The sequence below is a fragment of the Mesoplodon bidens genome (genome assembly GCF_964165515.1).
Source record: "Mesoplodon bidens genome assembly, chromosome: 19".
Lineage (NCBI taxonomy): Eukaryota > Metazoa > Chordata > Mammalia > Artiodactyla > Ziphiidae > Mesoplodon > Mesoplodon bidens.
The window spans coordinates 21476919-21502510 of NC_138179.1; the positions used below are offsets into that span (position 1 = coordinate 21476919).

Below are 25592 nucleotides of genomic sequence, written 5' to 3' on the forward strand. Positions count from 1 at the left end.
CTGGGCCTAAATCTCCCGTCCCTCTCTGACTTCCCTCTGCTCGTATCATCCGTTCTCTCAACCTTTCCGGCGTTTCTGTGCCCGGGAACCATCCCCCACCACCCAGGTAGCTGGGGTGAGCCCCCAATCTTGCTGCCTTGTACTCCAACCTGTGCCTCCGACCCAGAGACAGTCTGAACCTTACGACCCAATTCTGCACACATCCAGGAAGTTCTGCCTTTTCTTCTCTTTTGGTGTCTTCGATACTCCTCAAAATTTCTCCTCCTCCTGTGCCCTCCTCGCCCCCCTCCTTTGGGGGCCCCGTGACCCTGAATGTCGGGGGCACGCTATATTCCACTACTTTGGAGACCCTGACTCGATTCCCAGACTCCATGCTGGGGGCCATGTTTAGGGCCGGTACCCCCATGACCCCCAACCTCAATCCCCAGGGAGGCGGCCACTACTTTATCGACCGAGATGGCAAGGCCTTCCGGCACATCCTCAATTTCCTACGGCTGGGCCGCCTGGACCTGCCTTGTGGATACGGGGAGACAGCGCTTCTCAGGGCAGAGGCTGACTTTTACCAGATCCGGCCCCTCCTGGATGCCCTGCGGGAACTGGAGGCCTCTCAGGGGACCCCGGCACCCACAGCCGCCCTGCTCCACGCAGATGTAGATAGCAGCCCCCGCCTGGTGCACTTCTCTGCTCGTCGGGGCCCACACCACTATGAACTGAGCTCTGTCCAGGTGGACACCTTCCGGGCCAACCTCTTCTGCACCGACCCTGAGTGTCTGGGTGCCATGCGTGCCCGATTTGGTGTGGCCAATGAGGACAGGGCGGAGGGAGGCCCACACTTTCATCTGGAATGGGCCCCCTGCCCTGCAGAGCTCCCCGAAGTGGAGTACAGGAGACTGGGGCTGCAGCCGCTGTGGACTGGGGGGCCAGGAGAGCGACGGGAGGTGGTGGGCACTCCGGGCTTCCTGGAGGAGGTGCTGCGGGTGGCCCTGGAGCATGGCTTCCGTCTCGACTCCGTCTTCCCTGACCCCGAAGACCTGCTCAACTCCCGATCTCTGCGCTTTGTCCGGCACTAGGAACTGAGAACTAGGAATGCTGCCTTCAGTTTGACTGTGTGGGCGAGGGGGGGGTTAGAAAGAATGGGTCAGTGAAGAGGGTGAAGTCTCTCCTGAGCCTCTTCCTAACTCTGCTCCTGGAGCAGTGAGAGTCAGGGGCCCCGTTGCACCTGACTGGAGCCCAGATGTGGGCAGGAATCCCCAAACCGGAGAGAGCCCAAGGGCTCACGAGACCAGAGGGTCTGCACTGGTGCTAATCCTGGGAGAGGTGGGGAAGCTTCCCTGGCTGGTCCTCGCCTGAGCCTGGGAACCTTCGGTGTTTCCTTGCTTGGAGCTTAGTATCCAGGGTCTGGAAAAGTGGGAATGCTTCTCTGCCCAGGCTAGGCTTAGCAGAACCGTGGAGGGACAGTGAGGTCTGGGGGAAATGAGAGACTTTGGATTGCTCTAATGTGGTCTTCTGGACTGTGACTTCTCCTGGAGCTGGTGGCCTGGCCTGGCCTGACCAATGATAGGTCAGAACACTCTGAAACACAGGAAGGGAGATTCTTTGCTGTGTTCCAAGCCACCACTGAGGGAGACAGAAGGGCTACACTCCACCCTAGCTTGGCACAAGGGAGCTAGGATAATCCCCATTAACTATGGGGCTGGAGCATCCCTCTGGAGATCCAAGTGTTTTAAAGGATCCCATATTGATGGTGGGGCTGGCCATGGGGAGGAGCGGGGCATCTCCTTGGGTCCTGGCCTTCCTTCCTTCAGGTGTACGTGCCTGTTAGCCAGTGAGTCTGACTGATGCATGGGTCCCTGGCATCCTGGCTCCCATCCGTGTCGCTGGAGGTGGTGTCTGTGTGCTGGCCTTTCTGTGATCGCTGCGTGTCCAGGCCTGTTTGGGGTTGCCCAGAAACTGTTTTGGCACCAGGTGTGTCCGCCGTATGGGTGTGAGTAGACTGAGAATTAGGTTAATCCCAAGGTGTGTGTGTGTACATGTGCTTCACATCACCACGTAGGCAGGAGGGGCCTGCTGGGCTTTGAGTCACTAGGATCTTCTGGTGAGAAGTAAGAGAAGTCACTGGGCTTAGCTGGGCCTTGGAGGCCTGTATAGAGCTCTCGGTTACTAAGGCAACAGTGAGCCTGTTGCTAGGAGATAGCTGGGGAAGGCCCAAGGCTGCCCAGGGCAGAGAGGAGATGAACAGAAGAGTTTGAGAGAGTGGGGGAGGATATGGAAAGGGCTGGGATACTCACAAACAACTTCTTCACTGGGGGAGTCACTTATTATTTATCACTGGTCATGATTTACAAGAAGAAAAATAAAGTTGCTTTTGGAACCACAAACTTGTAAAGGCTGCTGAGGGCTAGGTTGGGAGTACGGCAGAAGCCCTGCTTTCTCTGTCCATCTCCCACTAGAGGTTTCTTCTTCTGGTCCCAGTTCCTTGGGCCCCAGGTTTACCTCAGTCAGTCAGGGATGGAGCAGTGGCACTGTTCTGGAATGCTCTAGAGACTCCAATTGTTCTGGAACACTCTAGAACCTCCAGGCAAAGGACTGGAACCAGGATCACAGAGCATTCTAAGGCCTTCCCAGCCTAGGTGGGGCCAGCCCCCACTCCAGCACCCCCAGCGGGCCTCATGTGGATGCTGGCACTAGGTGGGATCTTCCTGGCAGCCGCCCAGGCCTGTGTCTTCTGCCGCTTCCCAGACCATGACTTGTCGGGCCGCCTGGCTCAGCTTTGCAGCCAGATGGAGGCCCAGTGGAAGGACTGTGAGGTCTCCTGGAACTTCTCGGCCTTTGCCTTAGGTAAGATCAGACATCCAGGGATGGGCTCAGCAGCAGTCACCCTTGTGCCCTAAGGGGGCTGCATGTGGCCTCCCAGCTGTGCCTCTCAGCCATCTTCTCAGTCCACTGGCCTCTCTGGACACACTGGCCTCTCCCTCTGGGAGAGCTTCTTCAGACCCTGGGAAAGTCAGGAAAGGCCCCAGAACCTCCTTCTGGGCCAATGAGGGAATCTCGCCTGGTCCTTACCCATCTCCACAGATGATGCATCCTTGAAAAAAGTCACAGAGAAGACTCACAGAGTCCTGAGGGTCATGGGTGAGGTCGAGGGGGAGGTACAACGTAGGGGCTTGGATGGCACCAAGGAGGGGGTTGGGAGGAGGGGGCTGGGGAGGCTGGGAAGGGTGGAGGGTGGGTGGAGACAGGAGGGCTTGATGGGGCGGTGCTGGGTGAAGGTGTGGAGGTGAACTGGCCCTGCTGAGGCCCCGGGCACTAGAGCTGCTCTCTGCCTCCCCAGAGATCAAAGGGTCTCTCTCCTCACTCCTTTCATATTGGAAATGGCTTCAAAAGACCAAGCTCCCAGAATACAACAGGGAAGGTACTGATGCGGGCCTGAGGGATCAAGGGGTGCCTAGGTCCTCAGGCAAAGGAGCGTGTGGCTGAGCTCATATACCCCCATCCTCCTTGTCTTTCATTTCAGCTCTCTGCGCTCCCGCCTGCCGTGAGTAGGAAAGGGAAAGGGTAGCAAGGGCCAGGGGCCTCGGGGGACCTGAGGAGAGCCTGCAGTTTGGGGAGGAGGTGTGGGACTCTCGCAGGGTTCCGCGAAGCTTCCCGCCCCCAGAGCGGGTCCTGCTGTCTCCTGCAGGGGGCAGCACCACCCTGTACAACTGCTCCACCTGCCAGGGCTTCGAGGTGTACTGCTGGCCCCGAAAGCGCTGCTTCCCAGGTCCTTACTCCCCACCCCTGCCTCACCCCGCCCAGATCTCTGAGCTGTTAGGCTACCCCAGCATCGATGGGTGTGGTCCCCGGGATCTTTCACTGCCTCCTGGGTTCCCTGCAGGAAGTCACGATCTTTGGGAAGCCAGGATTCTGCTGCTCTTTGTCTCTGGAGCTGTCCTCCTCCTGGGTATTCTGAGCTTCGCGGTGGAGTGAGTTGGGGGATAAGGGCCAGAAACAGCCTTACCACCTCCGACCCATCAGTACCTTCCCCCACCCCCCATCCTTCCTCCTTCCCTCCCAGCCCCCTTCCCTTCCCTTCCATGGGCTCCCACCCTCTGTCTTCCCTCAGGTACAGCCGCCTCCAAGCAAAAAGTGACTTGTGAAGATGAGGACAGATCTTAGCCTCCAGTTCTAAGGAGCATGTGCCCACAACTTCCACTTCTCTCGTGGGGCGGGGGGGGGGGAGGGGGGCAGCCAGACCCTTAGTTCCAGCCCCAACGGTTGTCTTCCAGACCCTGATACCCAGACATCCCCACAATCCCAGCGTCAGATGGCCTCCAGGGACCCAGGCACCCACAGCTGGAAAGTTCCTCCCCTCCAGTCCTCAACCAATCAGACAGAGGCAGTCACCGTGCCAGGAAAATATCTACAGAAGGAAAGAATCCCCTCCATACACACTACCACTCCCACACCCCCTTCTGCCTGTTCCCGGAAAGCGGGGGCTGTCTGCCCCAGAAGCTCCTCTTGGCCCTCCTGTGACTGATTGGGAATCCGGGAATGAGTGTTCTGGAAAAGTCCCTCCCCCTAGAGTGAGACCACATCAGTCAGCCTGCTGGCATGCTCCCCTTCCATTTAACACTGTGAAGGCTCCCACAGAGGCCCTCCCGCCAGGCCCAACTAAACCTGCTGTCAAATGGCCTCGACCCCTGCCTGGCCTCTGTCTGCAACTGGGGAGGGCAGAGGGAGCGCGGGAGTCTCTTGTAGCACAGTGGTTCTCAACCGGGGGGTGGGTGGATTTTGCACGCGATGAGACATTTGGCAATATATCTGGAGACATTTTTGATTGTTTTGATTGGGGGTTTTGAGGATGTGCTACTGGCGTCTAGTAGGCAGAGACCAGGGCTGCCGCTAAATATCCAAAAATGCACGGGAAAGTCCTCCACAACAAAGAGTGATCGTGTCCGAGTCGTCAGCAGTGTGTGGTTGAGAGACCCTGGTATTTGGTCCTTTGGCTCTCAGGAGTTTGGGTTTGGGGGATGGGAGATGGGACATGAAAAGAGAGGCCTATCACCAACCATAAGTCTCAGCCCAAGGACCTAGGCCAGCCTTCACCTAGCCCCGTGGTTTACAAACTGGGTCCCTAGAGGTTCCCAGTTCTCAACCAGCTGGACATTGGAGTCATCTGGGCAACTTTAAAAACTACCTGTTGCTGGGCCTCATCTCCAGAGATTCTGAGTTTAGTGGTCTCATATGGGGCTTCAGTTAATCCAACTTACAGCCAGGGTTAGAACCACTGTTTGGGAGATCCATAAAGGTCCTGGGGATGGAGAGGGGAATGCTTACCCCTCCCAGGAGAACACCTTCTATTTTGTTTTACACATTCTAGTCCAGTCCTTTCATTTTACACCAAAAAATGAGACCCCGAGATCACACAGCCAGGTCGTACAACTTGCCCGAGATCATACAATGATTCATACATTCATTCATTTGACAAATACTAAGTGATTGCCGGTCAGGTACCAGGCAGCGTTGCTGCCCATACTGGGGTGAGAAACCCTCTCCTGACTGCCCAGGCACCACAGCTCTCCTCTGGTTTGCAGTAGCTGCCTCACACCCTCTTAGGCTGTGCCCTCTTTCCAGGCTCAACATTTCGGAGCTGTCCTTGTTTTCACATCCACCGTGCAGTGGGTCAGCTGTTCTGTCCATTCCTGAAGGATCTCTATCCTATCTGTCTCCTCCTGCTCTATGGCCCCCAGCCCACTCTAGAACCCTCTCGTTGTGGACCCCAGTCTCCCAGATGTGCATCTGACTCTGCCCACACCCCTCAAATCCACTGCACCCTCAGTGGCCACACTGGTCTTCTTAAAACTCCACATCGCTCAAACATCCTGTCCAGTATCAAATGATGCTTAAAAACTTGGGCTCTGGAGTTGGGCTGCCCGATTTCAAATCCTGGCTCTGGTTCTTACTGGACCTTGGGAAAGTCATTTAATTTCTCTGTTTCTGTTTCCTCATGTTTTAAATGCAGATCATATATTTCCTTGATTCCATGGCTTTTTTTTCTGTTTACATTTAGACATCTCTGAAGAACCCATCTTAAATTGAAGACATGTCATGGCATAATGGTATATATTACACTTGATGATATCTTAAATTCGACCCAGCGGTACTGACCTTACAGAATTACTGTGAGGTCCAAATCAGTTCATATAAAATCCTTGGGACTGTGCCCAACATGTAATGGGCCCTCATTAAGTATCAGCCATTATAATCTCTTACTTAAAACCTTCCCTAGCTCTTCCTTGCCTGCAGAGTAGAGTTGGCCCTTGACCCTGACATTCAAGGCTCTCCATCAGCAGCTCCCACCATCTTATATAGTCATCAGGCCAGAACTGTCCAGACACAGAACTGGAATCTCCCTTGAACGCCCCACAGACATCTCAGACTCCACACGTGTCCACCTCCCTCAGACACGCCTTCCTCCTGACCCCATCCCCTCCTGGGATCTCTCAGGCTTAATGGCAGTGCCCACAGTGTCATGGGCATCCTCCTCCTCTCATGCCATGTGCCCACTTCTTACCTGTAGGTGATCTACCTTGGAATCTGACCCCTAGGTGTCCCTGGAGCTTTACCTCAGCTCTGCCCACCCCACAGCCATACTGAGTCACTTCTAGTTGCCCCAACACTGTTTCCTCATGTTTGCTCGCCTTTGTCCAGTCTTGTTCCTCTATCTGGAATGACTTTCTCCTTTGACTCAGACATCACCTCTTCTGAGAGGCCTTCTCTGAGCTCCTGAGTCAGAGTGGCATGAGTCTGCTCTAGGCATCTCTCATGTGGCACCTGTTACATCAGGTGGTGGTGTTTCTTTACACATCTTCCCTCTACACCACGCATTCCTCTCTAAAGCCACTGCTTAAGGTTTTGTGTCTTTGTTTCCTCAGAGCCTGGCACATGGTAGATGCCAGGAAGTGTCCCTGATGACTCCAGCACCTTCTCTGAACCCTTGTGATATGCCTTTTCCATGTAAGCCCTTCATTAGCACTTAGCACAGGAGGCTGGTGGAGTTTGTGCCTTTTTTGTGCGCATAAGGCCAACCAACCGCAGTGTGGCCTGCCAGGGCAGGGATGGTTTTTCTGAGCCCCTCACCAAACGGGAGGCTTCTGTGGGTGTGGCAGTTTTAAACAATGGCCCTGCATTCTTTGACATGCCTCCCACCTAGACGTAGGTTCTATGTACCCTTCCCTTGAACCTGGGCTCCATGACTAGCAGGCCAATTGAATGTGGCAGAAGTTACAGTGTGCCACTTTCTGAGCCCAGGCCTTAAGAATCTAGAACCTCCTGCCCTCTGCCTTTTGGGACACTCACTCTGGAACTCAGTCACTCATGCTATGTGGATGCCCAGCCTACATCGAGACCACATGGAGGACTTCACTGGAGGTCCAGTGGTTAAGACTCCGTGCCTCCACTACAGGGGGCACGGGTTCAATCCCTGGTCCGGAAACTAAGGTCCCGCATGCCGCGTGGTGCAGCCAAAAACAGAGTCCTCATGGCGGGATTCAGCCAAAAGCCAGACGTGTGAGTGATAACACAGCTGTCAAGTCATCCCCAGACTTTGTTTTTCCACCCAAGGCCCCAGACATAGTAGAGCAGAGATAAACCATTCCCACAGTGTCCTGTTGGAGTTCCAGACACTAACAGTCCAGAGCATAATAAAATAGTTGTTTTAATGCCACTAGGCATTGTTGCTCAACAATAGATAACTGGAACAGTGGGGCAGAAAAAAAAAAAAAGGGCCTAGGAGCTGGCACTAAAGGCCCTGGGTTGGGACTTCTTTGGAGGTCCAGTGGTTAAGACCCTGCGCTTCCACTGGAGGGGACTCGGGTTCAATCCCTGGTCAGGGAAACTAAGATCCTGCAAGCCTGCGCTGCGTGGCCAAATTAAAAAAAAAAAAAAAAGAAGAAGAATAACAATTGCCTCTGGGGAATGGCATTGATTGAAAATGGGCATAAGGCTACTTCCTGGGATCACAGAAATGTTCTGGGGACTTCCCTGGTGGTCCAGTGGTTAAGACTCCCTGCTCCCGGGCTTCCCTGGTGATGCAGTGGTTGAGAGTCTGCCTGCCGATGCAGGGGACACGGGTTCGTGCCCCGGGTCCGGGAAGATCCCACATGCTGCAGAGCGGCTAGGCCCATGAGCCATGGCCGCTGAGCCTGCGCGTCCAGAGCCTGTGCTCTGCAACGGGAGAGGCCACAACAGTGAGAGGCCCGCGTACCGCAAAAAAAAAAAAAAAAAAAAAGACTCCCCACTCCCAATGCAGGGGGCTTGGGTTTGGTCCCTGGTCAGGGAACTAAATCCCACATGCCACAACTAAGAGTTTGCATGCTGCAACTTAAAAAGCCCACATGCCGCAGCTAAATAAAAGATCCTGCATGCCGCAGCGAAGATCCTGCGTGCTGCAACTAAGACCCGGTGCAGCCAAATAAATAAATAAATAAATATTTACCAAAAAAAGAAAGAAATGTTTTGGGTCTTTATCTGCATTAATGGATATGTATATTTGTTGAAATGCATTGAACCGTACAGTTAAATCTGTGCATGTTACTGAATATGTTATACCTCAGTAAAGTACTGTCAGTATAGAAAGTTTAGGAATGTTTATATAACTATAACTAACAAAAACCCCTCAGTGTATGGATTAAACAGCACATCAGACATAATCAAAGAGAGAATTGGTGAACTGGAAGAGAGTTGAAGAGATGACCTGGATTGCATTACAGAGACACAAAGAATGGAAAACACAGAAGAGGGGTTAAAAGATTTGAAGGACAAAAAAAAAAAAAAAAAAAAAGATTTGGAGGACAGTGAAAAGGCCTAGCATACTTCTAATCAGAGTCCTCAAAGGAGAGAACACAAGGAAAGGAGGAAAAAGAATATCTGGAGAGATACTGGCTGATAGTTTTCCAAAACTGGTGAAAGATATGAGTTCATAAACAAAGGAAATACAATAGAATAAATAGAAAGGGATCCATACTTAGACTCTTTGTAATATAACTATGAAACACCAATGATATCTTAAAAGCAGGGAGAAAAGACAGATCACGAACAAAGGAATAACAATTAGATTGAGCAGTCTTCTTCATAACCAATATGCCTTGCACCTATTATATGCCTACACTGTCCCAGGTACCTTAGGAGGAACAAGACAGATCCAGCCCCTACTGTGTGGAGCTAGTCCACAGTATATCAGAGATGACAGATGTGGAGGGTACAATCACATCTGTCATCTGGCCTGGTTGGAGGGCAAGATAATTGGCAAGAAAACCACAGAAGTAGAACTGTGAACTATGATTTTTTTCCCATTAAGGCTGGATTTTCCCATGTATTTACCAAGATGAGGTGGGCTTTTCCTCCCAAGGGATTCTGGGGACAGCAGCTGCTATGCTTACACATCCTTCCTTGAGACAGAAGGAGACAGGCCAGATGCCCTAAGGCTGGTGGCTTCCTCCCTGGGACCCCTGAGGGAAAAGGAGAGAGCATCCTTCTCCTCAGAGCCTTCTTTGAGCCAGACTGTGTCCCTGCCCCACAGGCCAAGTAGCACCATACAGGGCCCTGGGGTCAGCAGTGGTGACATGGGGGGAGGGGCTTATACCAGAATGAGGCCAGGAAGTGCCAGTGATGGGAATGCATGCCCTGAGGCATGGAGTGCTGCCCTTGATCACCAAGACCAGGTACCAAGCCGGGATGGGGCTGAGGAGCCACTCAGAAGCTGTCTCCACTCCCCAGCACCCCCCCCTCACAAGAATCCCCACAGATTCCACCCTGGGGAGCTCCCCAAATGGTCCTTTTCAGGGGCAGCACATTAGACTGGGAAAAGGACTTTCAGAGCTGGGAAAAGGCCAATGGCTTCAGTCTTAGACTCTGTCCGCGCTGGGAGCTGACTTCGTGCACCACCATCAACACCTCCGCCGTGGCGCCCTTCCCAAGCCCGCTGCACCAGGCCGGCTTCCTCCATCAGAGTGCCAGGAAGCCCTCTCCCCTACTAGGGGGCTGCGACTATGTTCTGTTTAGCCTTATATTCCCGGGGCCTGGGCGGGATATCTCTACTAGGTGCGTATTCATTTAAGGGGTGGGGCTCTGCTTGAGAGAGGTGGAGGATTTGGTAAGAGGAGGTAGGGGAGACGGGGACGGGATACCGAGGAGGAAGTCCAGGGAGGGGTGAGAAGTTCTTTGGAGAAGTCTGGAAAGGGGGTGGGAAGGTGGAGAGAGGGTGGGAAGGAGGCGAGCAAAGGACAGGGGAAGGGAGGCTTCTCAGGATCTGGCCTGGCGGAGGACCGGCCAACAGCTGCCCTCACCTAGTCCACCCGACGACCCGGGCCAAGCCGCCAGGCCCCGCCCCCCGCGGCCTCCGTCCCGCCCTCCCCGGGATTTAGTCCCGGCAGCCTGGGAGGCTCCCCAGCTGCCGCTTCCGCCTTCGCCAGGTGAGGGTCCGGGGAGGCAGGGGCGCCGGCGAGCGGGCTGGCGGGGCGGCGGTCGCTTGGGAGCGCGTCCGCGGGTGCTGAGCCTCCCCTCCCCAGTCCTTACCTTCCGCGGGCGCGTCTTCTCCTGTCCCCTATCTCGTGTTTTCCCCTTCTCACCTGGCTACTGGTGCTGGTCTCCCAGCGTCCTGGGCTTTCGCTTTCCCCGCCCCTGCTCGTGCTCGATTCCTCGCCACCTCCGAGTGTCCGTCTGGACCCCGTCTGGGGTCCTCCGCTTCTTCCGGGCTTCCCTGAGTAGGGGGAGGGAGGGGGCCAGGTGAGTGTGCAGGCAGCCGGCACCCAGAGCACCTAGAGCCTTATTTAATAAAGATTGGTGGAGTTGCCCTGGAGCCAGGTTAGAGCGAGTGACTCAGGTGTGCCGGCCAGGCTCTGTACCTGGAGCTGAGCTCAGGTGGGTGTGGAAGGGACTGTGCACCTGGCAGACTGGGTGGCTCTGAGCAGTACCTGAGCTTAACCGCCCATCACAAATGCCCGATTTGATTTCACATGTTGCTGCCTCAGGTGCAGAAGAGGCAGTGACCCTGGGCGTCTCTGGGCAGAGGAGGCAGTCTGCCCACATAACGTAGGTATGTGTGGACACCGTAGCTTGATGTCTTGTGTGTTGTGTGTGTTTGTGTGGACCTGGGTGTCTCAGACATGAGGCGGTGTATCTTGGAGGCAGTGAACTCAACATGTCTCAAGTAGGTGTGTGTGAGGGGTACCTGGCAGGAAGCCTGGTGTTCTACGGCAGCGTATACTGGAATGCCTCGGCTTTGAGAGGACATGTATCGGGGTGTCTCAGGTGTCTTTTGCATCACATCTATAGGGGTGTGTGTGTGTGTGTGTGTGTTGTACCTGCGTATCTCAGGTATGGTGTGGTTAGTGTATCTGGGCATCTCTGGAGTGTATGTGGTGGGTCAGAATGTCTCAGGTGTACCTGAGTGGGTGTGTACAAGGGTGCATCTCAGGTCTAAAAGGTGGTGAATCTGGGTGGCCTAGGGGTATGGGCAGTGTGCCATAATAGCTCAAAGTGAGCAGGGCCACACACCTGAAGTCTGTGCAGTGGTGAAATCTTAGGTGTGAGGAGAACATTCTTCCTGGGGTTTGTGTGTGTGAGGGGCAGGAATCCTGGTTGGTTCTGACGTCCCTCCCTCTGTACCTGAGTATTTCTGAGGGGTTGAGGATGGAGCAGGCAACCATGTCTCTGGTTCCTGAGTGTCTCAGGTGCCCACCCTGGGCCATGTGTCTGGGGGACAGGGCACCACAGGGGTTCCTCCTCCAGACATGCTCCCCGAGGCGGGCTCCCTGTGGCTGCATCGGCTGCTCCAGGACATCCAGCTGGCCCAGTTTTACCGACCCATCCTTGAGGAGCTTAATGTTACTCGGCCAGAGCACTTCGACTTTGTGAGACCTGAGGATCTGGACGGCGTTGGCATGGGCCGGCCTGGTGAGGGTCCCCTGCCCCAAGGCTCTGCTGTCTCCTTCCGCAGCCTGTTAGTTGCTACTGTCCCCCCACACCACACCCACCAGCCCCCTGCTTGCCTGTAAATCCCTTGCATCCTGCTCCCCGCCTCCCCCATTACCCCATCCCTCTGATTCTGGCCTCCCCCAGCCCAGCGTAGACTTGCTGAAGCTCTGAAGAGGCACCGTTCGGGGCTCAAGTCTAAGAAGTGGGTCTACAAGGTGTGTGTTTTGGGGTGGCGGTGAGAGGCTTAAAGGTCCAGCTCAGGCCCCGGCAGGGGGTGGGCTGAGTGGCAGAGAAGGATGTATGCAGGGTTCCACACACATGATTTCCACCACTGTTTCAGATCCTTGGGGGCTTTGCCCCAGGGCAGAAGGAGACCACCCCACCCTCAGACAACCTTCCATCCCTCCCTGAGCCAGATGGGGGACTCAAGTGTCTGATCCCAGACCGGGCTGTGTGCAGAGGGGAGCTTCTGGGCTCCGGCTGCTTTGGTGTGGTGCACCGAGGGCTGTGGACACTGCCCAGTGGCAAGGCTGTGAGTCTCCAGGGAGCCTACTTCATTCTGGGTACCTGGGCCAGCTTCTCCCTCTGTTCTGTGTGCCTCTCTGCTCTGGTCTTGGCTTAACTGTTCCCTACGTTGCCTGATGCTGCTTCCCCCCACCCCCAGGTCCCAGTGGCTGTCAAGTCCCTCCGGGTGGGTCCTGAAGGCTCCGAGGGCACTGAGCTAGGGGACTTCCTGCGAGAGGTATCCATCATGATGAACTTGGAACACCCACACTTGCTGTGTCTGCACGGCCTCGTACTGGGCCAGCCTCTGCAGATGGTGAGCAGACCCAGATGCCGGCTCCCGGGACAGTCCCGGGGGCCGATGTGCGACAGGAGGGTGAGCGTCAGGGTCTCGTGGGGCCGGACCACCGCTCGCACGGCTGTGCTCCCGCAGGTGATGGAGCTGGCGCCCCTGGGCTCCCTGCACGCACGCCTGACCGCCCCGGCCCCCACGCCCCCGCTGCCCGTGGCCTTGCTCTGCCTCTTCCTGCGGCAGGTGGCGGGGGCCATGGCGTACCTGGGGGCCCGCGGGCTGGTGCACCGAGACCTCGCTACGCGCAACTTGCTGCTGGCTTCACCGCGCACAATCAAGGTGGCTGACTTCGGGCTGGTGCGGCCTCTGGGCGGCGCCGGGGGCCACTACGTCATGGGCGGACCCCGCCGCATCCCCTACGCCTGGTGAGGGGCCGGGCGGAGGGGAGGGATCTGAAGGGCAGGAGCTGAGGGGGTGCGGAGGGGCTGGTCCTCTGAGGGAGGCGTGGACTGGAGGAGGAGTCGTCGTCGTCGGGTCTGGAAGGGCCAGGAAAGGAGGACTTCTGAGCACCACGGCGGGCGCACTAAAGGGGCGTGCACAGTGGCAGGTGGGCGCTCCGGGGCACACACCTGGCACGCATCCAGCCCCCTTCAGCTCCCCTTCCGCAGGTGTGCACCGGAGAGCCTGCGCCACGGGGCCTTCTCTTCCGCCTCGGACGTGTGGATGTTTGGGGTGACGCTGTGGGAGATGTTCTCTGGGGGCGAGGAGCCCTGGGCCGGGGTCCCGCCGTACCTCATCCTGCAGCGGCTGGAGGAGGACCGAGCCCGCCTGCGTAGGCCTCCGCTCTGCTCCAGGGCCCTCTACGCGCTTGCCTTGCGCTGCTGGGCCCCCCACCCTGCTGACCGGCCCACCTTTTCCTACCTAGAAGGGCTGCTCCAAGAGGTGGGAACTCCTGCCTCCCCAGGAACAGTCTCTTTTCCCTCCGTTCCCTCTCCCAGGGTTCCATGCACAAGCCTAACGTATACTGGTTCCCGGGCTGGGGTCTGGGACCTGGCTCTGAACAAAGCAGATCCAGTCCTCGCCTTCAGGGTGCTCAGAGCCCCAGGGAGACAGCTGGGGTCGAGTGGATGCAGGCTGAAGGGCCGGGGGCTGGGGCGGAGAGAGGGAAGCCCAGAGCCCAGAGCAGTAGGATGTAGTGGGTGTCTGACAGGCAGAGGAAAGGTTCAGCGTGGGGGGGGGGGAAGTGCGGTGACTGAGGTGGCAGAGGCATCTTAGGGGTGCACCAAGGAGGGACTTGTGAGACACGGTAAATAACCAGCGCTAACACCTAGAGCACTCGATCTGTGTAAGGTACTGTACTAAGTGCCTTACGTGTATCCTTATACATGTTCACTCATTTAATCCTCACAACGCAGCTCGATTTTAGAGAGGGGGCAGTTAAGGCACTGACAGTTTAAGTGATTTGCCAAAAGTCACACAGGAAGTGGAGGACTGGAGATTTGAATCAGTCAATATGACTTCAGAGCTGTGCCCTAAATCACTATATACTCTACTATTAAAGGAGTTTAGTCCTTAACTCTGAGGGCACCTGGGGGCCATGGAAGGGTTGTGAGCAGGGGAGTTATAAGCTACATTTACAGGTTATGTCACTCTGGTTTGGTGCAAGAATGGATTAGAAGGATGGTACTGAAGGTAGAAAAACCAGTAGGCCACAATGGCTGTGAAGCAGAAGTAAGATGAAGAGGTCTGGATGAGGGTCGAGGCAGTGGTGCTATGGAGAAGTGGAAAATTCCCAGAGGTGCTTGGGAGGCAGATCTGATGGGCCTGGGTGTGGAGTAAAAGCAGTGTGCAGGGTGACTCTCCCCTTGGTCCCCTAGGTAGAGGCAGGGTCCCCCTTTGTTGCTCCCTGACCCCTGGGCTGTGTCCAGCTTGGCATGGGATCCAGGTCTGCCTCCTCCATTGGATTACAGCTGAGGGACAGGGACAGTCCCACCCTGGGGCCAGGACAGAGGACATACCTGGTATGGGTTTGCTTGCTGGGTGCACGAACGGTCTCCAGTCTGCTCCCATATAACCCTTCTGACTCAGGCCACAAGCCCAGCCACCCTCTCCTCCTGTCTCTATAGGCCTGGCCTCCTGAGGGATGTTGTGTGAGGGATGTCACAGAGCCCGGTGCCCTGAGGATGGAGCCTGGTGACCCCATCACTGTCATCGAGGGCAGGTGAGGGCCTCGTGCCTCCCGCCCATCCCCAGGGGGAGGACTCGCTCCCCACCCTCCTGGCCCTGGTCCCAGCTCAGCTTCTCCCCAGCTGCTTGAACCCCAGTCCTCTGCCTCATCTCCTCCTCTCCCCACTGGGCCCTGAGAGCTCCACCACAGTCCTGGCCTCCCTGCTGGGGCCACCGCTGGCCCATAGAGCCCTTTTGTTTTAGAGAGAAAAAAGCTTCCCTTCCTCCGGGCAGATGCAGCTCCATGGCGCACAGCTTGTGAGCTGAATGTGGGCTGGAGCCCAGCCCTCACTCTCCCCTGGCTCCCATCCCCTTCACCAGAGCCTCTTCCCACAGCCCCGACTCCACAACCTGGAAGGGCCAGAATGGTCGCACATTCAAAGTGGGCAACTTCCCAGCCTCGGCAGTGACGCTGGTAGACTCACCAGCCACCCGTCCAGCCCTCAGAGGCTCCCCTGCCCGGGGAGAGCGACACCAGGGAAACATAGATGGGTGAGGACCTGAAAGAGTGGGGGGCAGAGCTGAACTGGGGGAACCAACCAAGTCCAGCAACTTCTCTGGAAGGGGAACCTGGGGAGGAGGGTAGGGTAAAGCTGGAGGGGAGGCTGGACTTGCCTTCCCACTGGAGCTTCCACTCAGGTCTCGGCCTGCCTGGAAGCCCCAGAGATTCTTTGGGAGAGGGCACTGCTATATGGGGTAGGGCTGGGGGGTGTGGAGAATGAACTGGAACACTCTCCAACAGGGACAGAGTGAAGGTAAAGCTTCGGGATCCCCCTCCAGCTCGGGGCCAGAGAAGGCATGTGGCCCTGCAGAGGACGAAAGGTGGGCACGGCGGTGGGGACAGGGCTTCCAGGGTCTCCGAGGACGTCAAGGATAAGCCTCCGGCGATGCCCCCTGCTCTGAAGCCCTGCCTTTGCAGATATGATTTCCCCACCTGTGATTTCCTGGCCCCCATTCTGCTTGCTGACATCCTGGCTGTACTTTAGACAGCGTCTCCCCATTGCAGCCCCTGGCAGTTCTTTGGACCCTCAGCTGCTTTGGCCTGGGCGTCCATCCTGCACACCTGGTTTCTTGTCCCCCTGACACGAAGACCACCCCGAGGACAGCACATATAGCCAGAGAATGGGAAGAAGGCAGCTGGGCTTCCTCTCAAGTTGTTTTTTCTCAAATGTGTAGGCATTTCCAAGAGTCTGGAGTCGGTTCTGTCCCTGGGCCCCCGCCCCACAGGAGGTGGGTCGAGCTCCCCCGAACTTCGACATGCCAGAACTGTGCCCCCCCGCTCCCCCGTAGCCACCAGCTCCTCTTCCCAGCCCAGCCAGCCTCCCAGGGAGCGGCCTCCCTGGCCCAAAAGAGAACCCCTACACAGTCACCCTGTGGGAGCGCCTGGAGCCAGCAAGGCCACTGTCCCCTCTGGGGGACCCTTGCCTGACCCCGAGTTGCAGAGGAGGATTATGAAGGTGAGGGCTCCCTGAAGTGTCCTGGTGTCCAAAAGGGGCTACAGGCTGGCGAAGGGCCTAAGTGAGGCTTTGTCCCCGGCAGGTGGAGCTGAGCGTGCATGGAGTCACCCACCAGGAGTGCCAGGAGGCTCTAAGAGCCACCGGGGGTGACGTGGTTTCTGCCATCCGGAACCTCAAGGTACAGCCACACCGTTCTCTCAGATCCCTGCCCCTCCCAGCCTGGCCCTCTGGCCGCCAGCTGTCCTTCCTCTCGTCCCCACAGGTGGACCAGCTCTTCTACCTCAGCAGCTGGTCCAGAGTGGACTGCCGGCGTGTCCTGGAGCGTTACCAGTGGGACCTCTCAGCCGCCAGTCGCTACGTCCTGGCCCGGCCCTGAGCTCTATTCCTTTGGGCACAGACACCAGATGGACCAAGGGCCTGGTCACGTGGGACCAAGCAGAACCGGAACAAGGTCCTGACAGAGTGTGTTCCCACCTGGGGAGAGCCTGCCATGGGCAGGTACCGGAGGAACCCGGGATCGGGCACTGGTGAGTGTCTCCTCACCCTGCCCGTTGGTCTCTGAGGGCGTGAGCTCCCTTGGCCGTAGGAGGATCCAGTGCACTCTGCCCACCACGTTCCCAACAAAGGAGGACTTGCAGGAACAGAGCAGCGACACATCACACCCGTGGGAAGCTTCTGTCGCCACAGAAAATGAGCAAGAGGCCATTCTGGGCCACGGGAACAACCATCCTGAGCTGCCATCAGCTACCACCCTGGGCTCTGTGGGAGCAGCCATCCTGGAGACTTGGGGCATATGGACCAAACTGCCTCGGCTTGGTCTGGGGCCATCATGGGTGATGAAAGTGGCTCTCTTGGACTCGAGGACACTTGATCCTGGCAGCATGGATTATGAGATGGGCCAGCCACCGCCCATCCAAGCTGTCATAGTTCCCTTTGTTTCTTCCCACACCCAACTCTTTCTCCTGCCCTCTCCCATTACGTACATCTTCCAATGTCCAAAAAGTTACAAAGTTTATATGAATATAACATACAAAGATGCAGCCTCCTTCCTAAGGTAGGGGTAGGAAGGGGTGGTAAGGCACAGGAAGTTGAAGCAAGCACCAGCTGAGGGAGAGGAAGTCGGCTTTGGGGCCCTGACCCTATAGCTATCGGGGCGGGGGAGGTAGGGATCCCCCTCAGAGTGCCATCATCTGAGGCTGAACTAATTGGCCAAGCTGATGCGGGGAGAGGGTGACTGGGTCTGCCGGCTTCGGTGCTGCTTGACCTTCCCCACCCCAGCCCTGTCATAAAACCCTGCGTTCTAAGGCCTCATCTGGAGCAGAGACCCTGGAGGGGGTTGGGAGGAAGTCGGCAGGGAAAGTTGGAAAGCCGGTACGCCCGTGTGCTGAGGGTCTGCTGGAGGCAGTGGTGGGAAGTAGCAGGGGAAGGGCTCTCGTACATACCCTTCCGTAGGGGCTACAGGTGAAGCAGGCCAGGGGAGCAGGGGAGGCATGGGGCACCAAGCCTCCAGCCTCTCAGGCAGCCCTGTCTCTCCCCTGCAGTGCACACGGAGGGAAAGGGGTTGCCTCTGAGGAGGGGCCAGGGCGGGTGACCATCTTGAATTCTGGTTGAGATGATGGTCTCCTCACCCCGAGGTGGCCTCTAACTGGTGATGGCAGAGGGCCCAGCGCCTCCTCGCTTCTCGAAGAACATGTAGTCCTGAGGGAAGGGCACGGTCAGCAGGAGATCTGGCTGGGCCAGCCTGGCTCAGCTATCACAACCCAGGTCTGGAACCACAAGCCCCCATAGAGTCTGTCCCTAACCCTCTCCTAGCAGGAGACCAAGAAGTGCTCAAAGCCTCAGAGTGAGAGTAAAAGGGCAGTGGGGAGGCGGGGCGGGGGCCCCGACTCACAATGAGGAATGTGGCTCCCAGCAGCACAGCCTTCACCCTCACGTCCAGGTCCAGTGGGAACTGCAGGCCGAAGTCATCTGCATCGGTGAGGGCTTCTCGGAGCAGCCCACCCCACTGCTTGCTGATGCGGCCCACACTGCGGGATTCGTCTGGAGTCTTCACCTGGCAGGAGAGAAGGAAAGAGGGAGGGAGGAAGGACCCGCATGGGGAAGATGTGCCTGATCTCATCGGCATCCAGTCTCACTCCCACAGTCACCACATACGAACTGTGCAGGCTCTACACCTAGCGAGTCCTCCCAAAGCCTTGGGTTTCCATGTGACATCTGGGGAAACTGAGGCACCCGAGGTCACACTGTGAGTACACAGCAAAAATCAGGTTGCAGACTCAGATCTGTTGTTCTTGAAAGGCCACATGTGACTACTAGACATCAGTGCTGGGAGAAACAGAAGCACAATACAGTCTAATCTCCTTAGGGGATGGCCAGTCACTACTAGGTTTGTTTTGGTTACCAAAGTCCCTGCCGCCCACGGTTTGTGCAGTTTGTGCCCTGCACAGAGTAGCCTGGCCAAGCGGGCAAGGGAGGCTGCTAAATGCCTGGCTGCACTCTACCAGCTGACCAGGCTGCTAGAAGGCCCAAAGGGGTGCCTGTGGTCCTCGCATCTGCAAGGTAGGGAGGGCTCTGTTTAGCATGGCATGCAAGCCTCATCCAGGGTGGATCCAAGCCCATCTAGTGGGGGGAGGGGACAGCAGAAAGTGGCCTCTGAGGACCAGGATTTCCACTGGCCTCCCTGGGCCCAGCAGCAACAGGCCCTGCCAATGTGGATGGTAATTCACCGTGACTTCCTGGACTTTTTCCTATGCTCGCTCTCTAGTGACTAGAACTAGAGCGATGTCCTCCCCATCTCCTTCCCCCATGGTCCTACAGCCCTGGGGCATTTCCTGCAGACCAGTCCCAGGGTGGGTAGGGCCTCTCCCAGTCAGCCCTGCGGTCCCAAGAGTGCAGCCCCAAATATGGACCATTCATAATTATGTAAAAGGAAGACTGGCCCGATGAGAACCCCACGATCTACATATTCCCAACCAGAGTTCACCCAGTTACCTCTTTCCCAACCAGTTCCCATCACAGAACCTTCCCCCAGCTACCAAGGTGACTCAGTTTTTAAAAGTAACCTAAGATAAGGTACATCATCAGAAGCCATGGAAAGTCTACTGGGGATATACCTGTTGTTTCTCCCTTATCTACACAGATATTCAAGTGCCTTTGTCTTCTAGAAAGTAAGGTGTTTCCCAGGCCTTACTTTGAAATGGTCATCACTTGGGTTCTCCAGGCTCCAGGTTGGTGATTGAAATGCATGGTAAGAAGGATTCCAGGCTGGGGGTGGGTGGGTGGACGTCTGGACTTATCGGTTGGCAGGGCAAGCCACAGGATGTTAACAAGTTAAATTAGTGCTTGCTCCAGGGCTTGGGCTCATACAGCGGCCATGCGGGCCCAGCCCATGGTACACTCAGTAAGCATCCTTCACCCTAAATCCAGCCTGACCTTAGATTTTTTTTCTCCCTCAACACAGGGCTGCAGGTCACAATCAGCATTGGCCCTTAAGGTGAAACCCTCTTTGCCATATTTTTATAAGACCATGGGCCATCCTATTTCTGAATAGAGGAAAACTGGAAATGTGGTAGGCATCACAGTGGATTTGGACTGATGAGCTCTTGACCGTCCTGTTGGCCATCCTGCCGCACGGATCATCTTGGTTTCTGAATGTCCCAGGAATCTCCCCTTATTCCTGATACCTCAAAGTTGGTGTCTGTGCCACAGCCACAGGTCCAGCAGGGCCCCACCACTCGCAGGACGGTCTGGCGGTCAGCGTCTTGGATGGAGAACTTGGGGAGGAAGGGATGCCAGGTCTGTAGAACGTGGCCAATGGTGGTGCCTGGTGGAGCCTGTACTTCCATCTGGAGTGGGCGGCAGACAGGATCACTGCCCAGCCAGGCACCCTGGCCCAAGTGCTCACCGGTCTAGCTTTATCACCTGTCTCCCCTCACAAGACCTCCCATCCCCTTCACTAGACCACCTGTCATCCCTCTCACCTCCCATCCCACCTGCGCCCAACTCCCACAGGAAGCACGCCTCATCTCATGCCTCATTGACCCGGTCGTGCCCCGGTCATCGGCCTGCCCCCTACCCAAGTTTCTCCCTGGCCCCATCCTTCCCCACCCACCTCCTGGAGGCCACAGGGACAGCAGCTGCAGCCACAGTGGAGGGGGCGGAGCAGGCGCAGCACCTCTCTGTCCCCGGGGTCCACCAGGCGTACACGCAGGGGCCGGCGGGCGCCACAGCATAGCCGCGCACAGCAGTTGCTCTCCTCCGCCGCCTGACCCAGGGGCTGTCCGGCTCCAGAGCGCAGTTCGTAGCGGTTACAGGTCTCCCAGCCCAGGAGCGCTGCCAAGGGGTGACACACTGAGGCTCGGACACCAGCGCCTGCCCAAGAGCCCACTATTTGCCCCCGTCACGAGGCCCAACATACTCCTCCTTCCACTCACTTTCCACCCGCTCAGCCTTCTGGTGAATCAAGATCTGATCAATCTGGAAAGAGAGTAGGGGAACGCGCAGACATCAGCTGGCCGGCCTAGTCGCCTGGGTCCCCTCCCTGTCACTCCTCCCTCCCTCCCTCCTTCCCTCTCACTCACCTGCGCCAGGAATTCGAGGCCAAAAGGCACCCCTGGCAGTGGCAAAAAGGGGGCAGCTGGTCCCGGGGCCCCAGGGCCGGGTGAGGGGAAGAGAGCAAAGCCGGGTGCAGGGGTAGGCACGTGGGCGGGCATTGGTGCCTGCCCCGGCCCGGGCCCAGGATGCAGCGTCGGCTCCGGGTACCCAGCGGTCACAGGGTAGGGAGGTGGGGGCGAAGGGGCGTAGCCTTTGGGGGGCAAGTAGCCTGTGGGGGGACAGGAGTAGGTTAGAAGGGGCCCCCGACCTCATCTCTTTACCCCTTGGCCCATGGGCCGCGAGGCTGCGGGGAAAATGTGGTGGGAAGAGAATGAGAAAGATGGGGCGGGGGAGCAGGGCGGCGGCTTCTCGGGAGGAAGGGAGGGGCCCCACACAGCCAGTCCGAGCACATTCCCGGAGGATGCGTCCGACACCGGGTTCCCAAGTCCGTGGCGGGGGGCGGATAACGGAGACCCTCGGCCTTGCGCCCACTTACCTGCCATGGGAGAGGGGCGAGGGTTCGCGGGATGTCGGTGTCCCGGAGGCTTAGTTCTAGAAGTGGAGGCAAGCTCGGAGACAGCCAGACAGACACAAAGACAGACACAAAGATGGACAGGCAAACGCAGAGCGGCAGCTGCGCCCAGCGCCGGCCCAGGGTCTCTAGGGCGGCGCGTCTGACTCGGGGAGAAACCGAAAGTGTCAGCGGGCAAGGCGGGGGCCCTGGGACCCTGGATTCCCTCAGGGGCCCCAGAACCGCCCCCTCCCTTTGTTCTCCCATTCTCCGCGGAGGCGGCTGTTGGCAGACGGCAGGACAGATGGACCCGCGGTCAGACCGACGGCCCCACCTCGAGGGACGTCTCCTGACCCCTCTGTTCCCCCTGCTCACCTGAAGCCCCTAGAATAGCCCGGGTGCCCAGCACTCGGCAGCTCTCGGGAGCTGGTGGAGGCGGGCCCAGGAGCTGACTCCACCCCCCGACCCGTCCAGGCCCCGCCCCTCCCAGCCTGAGCAGAGCGCCTGCGCAGGAAGACTGCCGGCTCTGCTGCGGCGCCGAGGACTCCAGTCCACCCGCTTCACGGCTTGGCGGGCGTCCCCGCCCTTTCCGCTCGGATGCAGAAGCCCAGAGAGGAAGCTCGCCTGGGAGGGTAGCCGGGTGAGCCCTAGCCCTGCGACTCCCGCCAGGCCTGCGGGCGCAGAGTGGTCAGTGCCCCTTGGTGGGAACGAGGGCCGCTTGCGCGGCTCCGGAGCCCAGGCTCCTCCTCCCGAGGGCGGTTCGGGCCTCGCTGACGCAGCGGAACACCCTGCACACTCACCCATTGGCTTCTAGGACTGACTCTTGGCTCCCCTTCTGCCTCCCTGGGGCTACCTTGCCAGTCTCCTCTCCCTGACGTAGCAGTGACCCACACAGACCCGTTGCAATTATAGTACTTCCTTCAGGCGCCCCCAGCCACACGGGGGATAGACTGCCAGACAGTGTCAATAACGAGTGGGCGGGAAGTGAGGCTCAGGGGGGCCAGAGGAGACAGCGCGGTCCGCAGGAAAGCCTTCTCCCAACAAGAATCGCTTCTTTGGCTTTGTTTGAGTCCTGAGCCCAGGCCCGCAGGTGTGAGGAAGTCCTGCGCCTTGGGGGCCTATAGGCTGAGCGGCAAGAGATGAGTTCAGAGTCCGGCCCACGTGCACAGAGGGCCTTGTGGGAGCTGCGCTTTGGCCCCCAGGGCAGTGGGGAGCCCACTGAAAGATTTTCAGACAGGGAGAGAAGGTCAGATGTTTTAGGAAAACCATTTAACCTGTATGGTGGAGACCAACAGAGGCCCCAGGCTGGGTTGGCAGTAGTCTGGGGGAGAGGATGGTTGTGATAGTGTGGACAGACAGAAGTGGCAGATTTTGGAGATATTTAGACAATAATATAGAACTTGTTTGAGAAGTGAGATGTGGAGGTGAGGAGTCCAGGATGACCTCAGGTGGCTGTCTGGTGACCAGGCAGATGGAGGTCTCACCGATCAAGATGCACATGGGGAGAAGCAGGTTTGGCGGCTCCTTTGTCCCTATGTCCATGTTCCTCTGGGCTGGTCCTACAGCTTCAGTCATCTTCAAACCCAAATGCTGGACCTCTCCCCTGGTATCCCTTAGTGCCTCAGATTCTACCTGGCCCAAACCACGCGCCAGCCTCCACCAAAACATACAGACATACAGAAGTTCAGTTATTCAACAGAGATTTAATGAGACCTTACTATATGTCAGACAGGTAATAGAAGTACTTAGCAGTTTTTAAAAATTCCCAGTCTCCTGGGGTTTACATTTTAGTGGGGAAGAGACAGACAATATACCTAAAATACATCAGAAGTCAGACGGTGACAAGTGCTATAAAGAAAAATAGAGCAGGATAAGAAGGACAGAGAATGGTGGACAAGAGTTGCAATTTTATAGGGGGCAGACTAGAAAGTGATGGCTGAGCAAAGACCTAAAGGAGGTCAAGGATTAAGCCATGCAGACTTCTGGGTGAAGAGTTTTTCAGACAGAGGGAACAAAGGCAAAGGCCCTGAGGTAGAAGTGTGCCTTGTTTGTTCAGTGAACCAAAAGGCCAGTGTGGCTGGAATGGAATGAACGAAGGGGAGGAAAGAGAGGTCACAGGAGGCCAGATCACATACAGCCCTGTAGACCATTGGCTTCTACTCTGAGTGAAATGGAAAGTGTTGGAGGTTTTGGCCAGAGAAGAGAGATGAGATTTACATACTGAAACAGTGTTCTTCAACCCTGGCCACAAGTTCGAATCATCTGGGGTGCTGTAAAAATACCTCTAGCTGGGCCCCGCTTCATATCAATTACATTAGAATATCTGGGGTGAGGTGCAGACATAGGAACTTTTTGAGAATTCCCCAGCAGATTTTTTTTTTTTTTTTTTTTTTTTTTGCGGTATGCGGGCCTCTCACTGTTGTGGCCTCTCCCGCTGCGGAGCACAGGCTCCGGACGCGCAGGCTCAACAGCCATGGCTCACGGGCCCAGCCGCTCCGCGGCATGTGGGATCCTCCCAGACCGGGGCACGAACCCGTGTCCCCTGCATCGGCAGGCGGACTCTCAACCACTGCGCCACCAGGGAAGCCCTCCCCAGCAGATTTTAAATTGCAGCTAAGTCTGAGGGTGACAGTGTTAGAAGGATTTCTCTCTCTCTCTCAGGCTGCTTTGTCCGGAGTAGGCTGTAGGTAGGCAAGGGCAGAGGGAAGTTCTTTCAGAAAGCTAGATGAGATTTGCAGGTGGCATGGACCAGCTGCCAGAGTGGTAGCAATGGAGGTGGTGAGAAATGGTCAGTTTCCAGTTATGTATTTGAGCCAACAGGACTTGATGATGGCTTGGATATAGGATGTGAGGAAAAGGGAAGTCAAAGTTGACTCAGGCTTGGCCCAGGAGACCCTTCACTCTTACTGCTTTGTCATTTCCTGCCTGCCCACTCCATCCTGAGCTCCAGGCACTCCAGTTCTCCTCTTGACTTGTTACCAGTATAATCTTGTCCCTTTTTCTGGTGAACTATGCATGCTGAAAACCCAGCAAATGCGCCGACGTCTTACCAGTCTCCTAAGGCAAACAAGCCCACCTCAGTATCTACTTGTAACACTGAACACATTGTATCAAATTATTTTTTAAAGGGTCTGTCTCCACTGCTGAAATCTGAGTTTCTTGGTATGTACAAGAAGGAAAAAACTCAGCTTTGGGAACTGGACAGAAGAGAGTTTGAATCACAGCTTCCCCAGGTCCTGGCTGTATGATACAGAAGAAGTTGCTTCACCTCTCTTAGCTTCACTTTCCACTGACTTGCAGGACTGTTGAGAAGACTGGACACAATGTGCAGCAATAATAGGGACCAATTACCACGTGGTCCTTATTTTTCTTGGTCTTCCAAGAGTCTGACCCACAGGGAGGATCAAAGCAAAGGTCTTAGGGATATATTACATGGACGGTGGCCATGCCAAATGTCAGGGTCTCCTCCAGCTGGAGGTTCCCTGTGCTCCAGATGCTGCCTGAGATGAAGGGTGGATGGAAATGCAGCAAGGGCACTGGACTGGGAAGTAGGAGCCTGGGGATCCAGTGTAGGCTCTGCCACTGGCACCCTGGGCCACTCTGGAGGTCCCCCTGAGGCCTTATTTTACTCTATTTTATTTTATTTTGGCCGCACCGTGCGGCTCATAGGATCTTAGTTCCCCAACCAGGGATTGAACCCAGGCCCACAGCAGTGAACTCGCAGAGCCCTAACCACTGGACTGCCCGGGAATTCCTCCCCCCCCCCCCCGCTTTTTTTTTAAATTTACTTATTTGGCTGCACTGGGTCTTGGTTGCCGCACGCGGGACCTTCATTCCAGCATGTGGGATCTTTTTTTTGTTGTGGCCTGTGGGCTCTTTAGTTGCGGCATGTGAGCTCTCAGTTGCGCATGTGCGGTCTAGTTCCCTGACCAGGGGTCAAACCCGGGGCCCCCTGCACTGGGAGCGTGGAGTCTTAGCCACTGAACCACCAGGGAAGTCCCTCCCCTCATCTTTAAAATGAAGAGATACTGTGATCCTCTACTAATACACCTCA

The 25592-nt window shown here is 56.6% G+C and overlaps 4 protein-coding genes across 9 annotated transcripts; 3 read left to right on the forward strand and 1 right to left on the reverse strand.

Annotated features, from left to right (window-relative positions):
• Positions 1-135: 135 nt before the first annotated feature.
• Positions 136-2378, forward strand: KCTD11 (potassium channel tetramerization domain containing 11). Its single transcript, XM_081218490.1, has one exon. It carries the CDS (start codon positions 372-374, stop codon positions 1068-1070), a length of 699 nt encoding a protein of 232 aa, XP_081074616.1. The 5' UTR covers positions 136-371; the 3' UTR covers positions 1071-2378.
• A 291-nt stretch (positions 2379-2669) lies between these two features.
• TMEM95 (transmembrane protein 95) lies at positions 2670-4136 on the forward strand (the record flags this gene model as incomplete). Its single annotated transcript, XM_081219191.1, has 6 exons — positions 2670-2838; positions 3076-3132; positions 3332-3412; positions 3515-3535; positions 3680-3962; positions 4103-4136. The coding sequence occupies 6 exons, from the start codon at positions 2670-2672 to the stop codon at positions 4134-4136; spliced, it is 645 nt and encodes a 214-aa protein (XP_081075317.1).
• Positions 4137-11700: 7564 nt separating this feature from the next.
• TNK1 (tyrosine kinase non receptor 1) lies at positions 11701-17474 on the forward strand. Of its 5 annotated transcripts, XM_081217997.1 has the most exons (12): positions 11701-11934; positions 12100-12170; positions 12296-12487; positions 12620-12775; positions 12893-13176; positions 13420-13693; positions 14878-14972; positions 15314-15469; positions 15720-15799; positions 16154-16434; positions 16517-16612; positions 16697-17474. In XM_081217997.1, the coding sequence occupies exons 1-12, from the start codon at positions 11772-11774 to the stop codon at positions 16808-16810; spliced, it is 1962 nt and encodes a 653-aa protein (XP_081074123.1). In that variant the 5' UTR covers positions 11701-11771; the 3' UTR covers positions 16811-17474. The 5 variants fall into 5 exon arrangements, with proteins under 5 accessions (XP_081074123.1, XP_081074121.1, XP_081074122.1 ...); XM_081217995.1 differs by having other exon boundaries at positions 12620-13176; XM_081217996.1 differs by having other exon boundaries at positions 16517-17474.
• On the reverse strand, positions 17429-22256 carry PLSCR3 (phospholipid scramblase 3). 2 transcript variants are annotated; one of them, XM_081218003.1, is made up of 8 exons: positions 21914-22256; positions 21524-21701; positions 21015-21256; positions 20868-20910; positions 20546-20766; positions 20118-20207; positions 18326-18487; positions 17429-18132 (listed from the first exon to the last, which is right to left on the reverse strand). In XM_081218003.1, the coding sequence occupies exons 2-8, from the start codon at positions 21528-21530 to the stop codon at positions 18076-18078; spliced, it is 822 nt and encodes a 273-aa protein (XP_081074129.1). In that variant the 5' UTR covers positions 21531-21701; positions 21914-22256; the 3' UTR covers positions 17429-18075. The 2 variants fall into 2 exon arrangements, with proteins under 2 accessions (XP_081074129.1, XP_081074128.1); XM_081218002.1 differs by having other exon boundaries at positions 20118-20279; positions 21914-22252.
• Between the last annotated feature and the right edge of the window lie 3336 nt (positions 22257-25592).

Bases quoted from the DNA above. Each gene is read 5' to 3' on its own strand.
- PLSCR3 (XM_081218002.1), bottom strand. The intron at 20,911-21,014 runs GTGAGTGAGAGG...CTCTCTTTCCAG, and splicing joins GCCTCGAATTCCTGGCGCAG to ATTGATCAGATCTTGATTCA. The intron at 20,767-20,867 runs GTGAGTGGAAGG...ACCCCTTGGCAG, and splicing joins GAAGGCTGAGCGGGTGGAAA to CGCTCCTGGGCTGGGAGACC.
- KCTD11 (XM_081218490.1), top strand. From the start codon at position 372: ATGCTGGGGGCCATGTTTAGGGCCGGTACCCCCATGACCCCCAACCTC.
- TNK1 (XM_081217994.1), top strand. From the start codon at position 11,772: ATGCTCCCCGAGGCGGGCTCCCTGTGGCTGCATCGGCTGCTCCAGGAC. The intron at 11,935-12,099 runs GTGAGGGTCCCC...GGCCTCCCCCAG, and splicing joins CGTTGGCATGGGCCGGCCTG to CCCAGCGTAGACTTGCTGAA. The intron at 16,435-16,516 runs GTGAGGGCTCCC...TGTCCCCGGCAG, and splicing joins TGCAGAGGAGGATTATGAAG to GTGGAGCTGAGCGTGCATGG.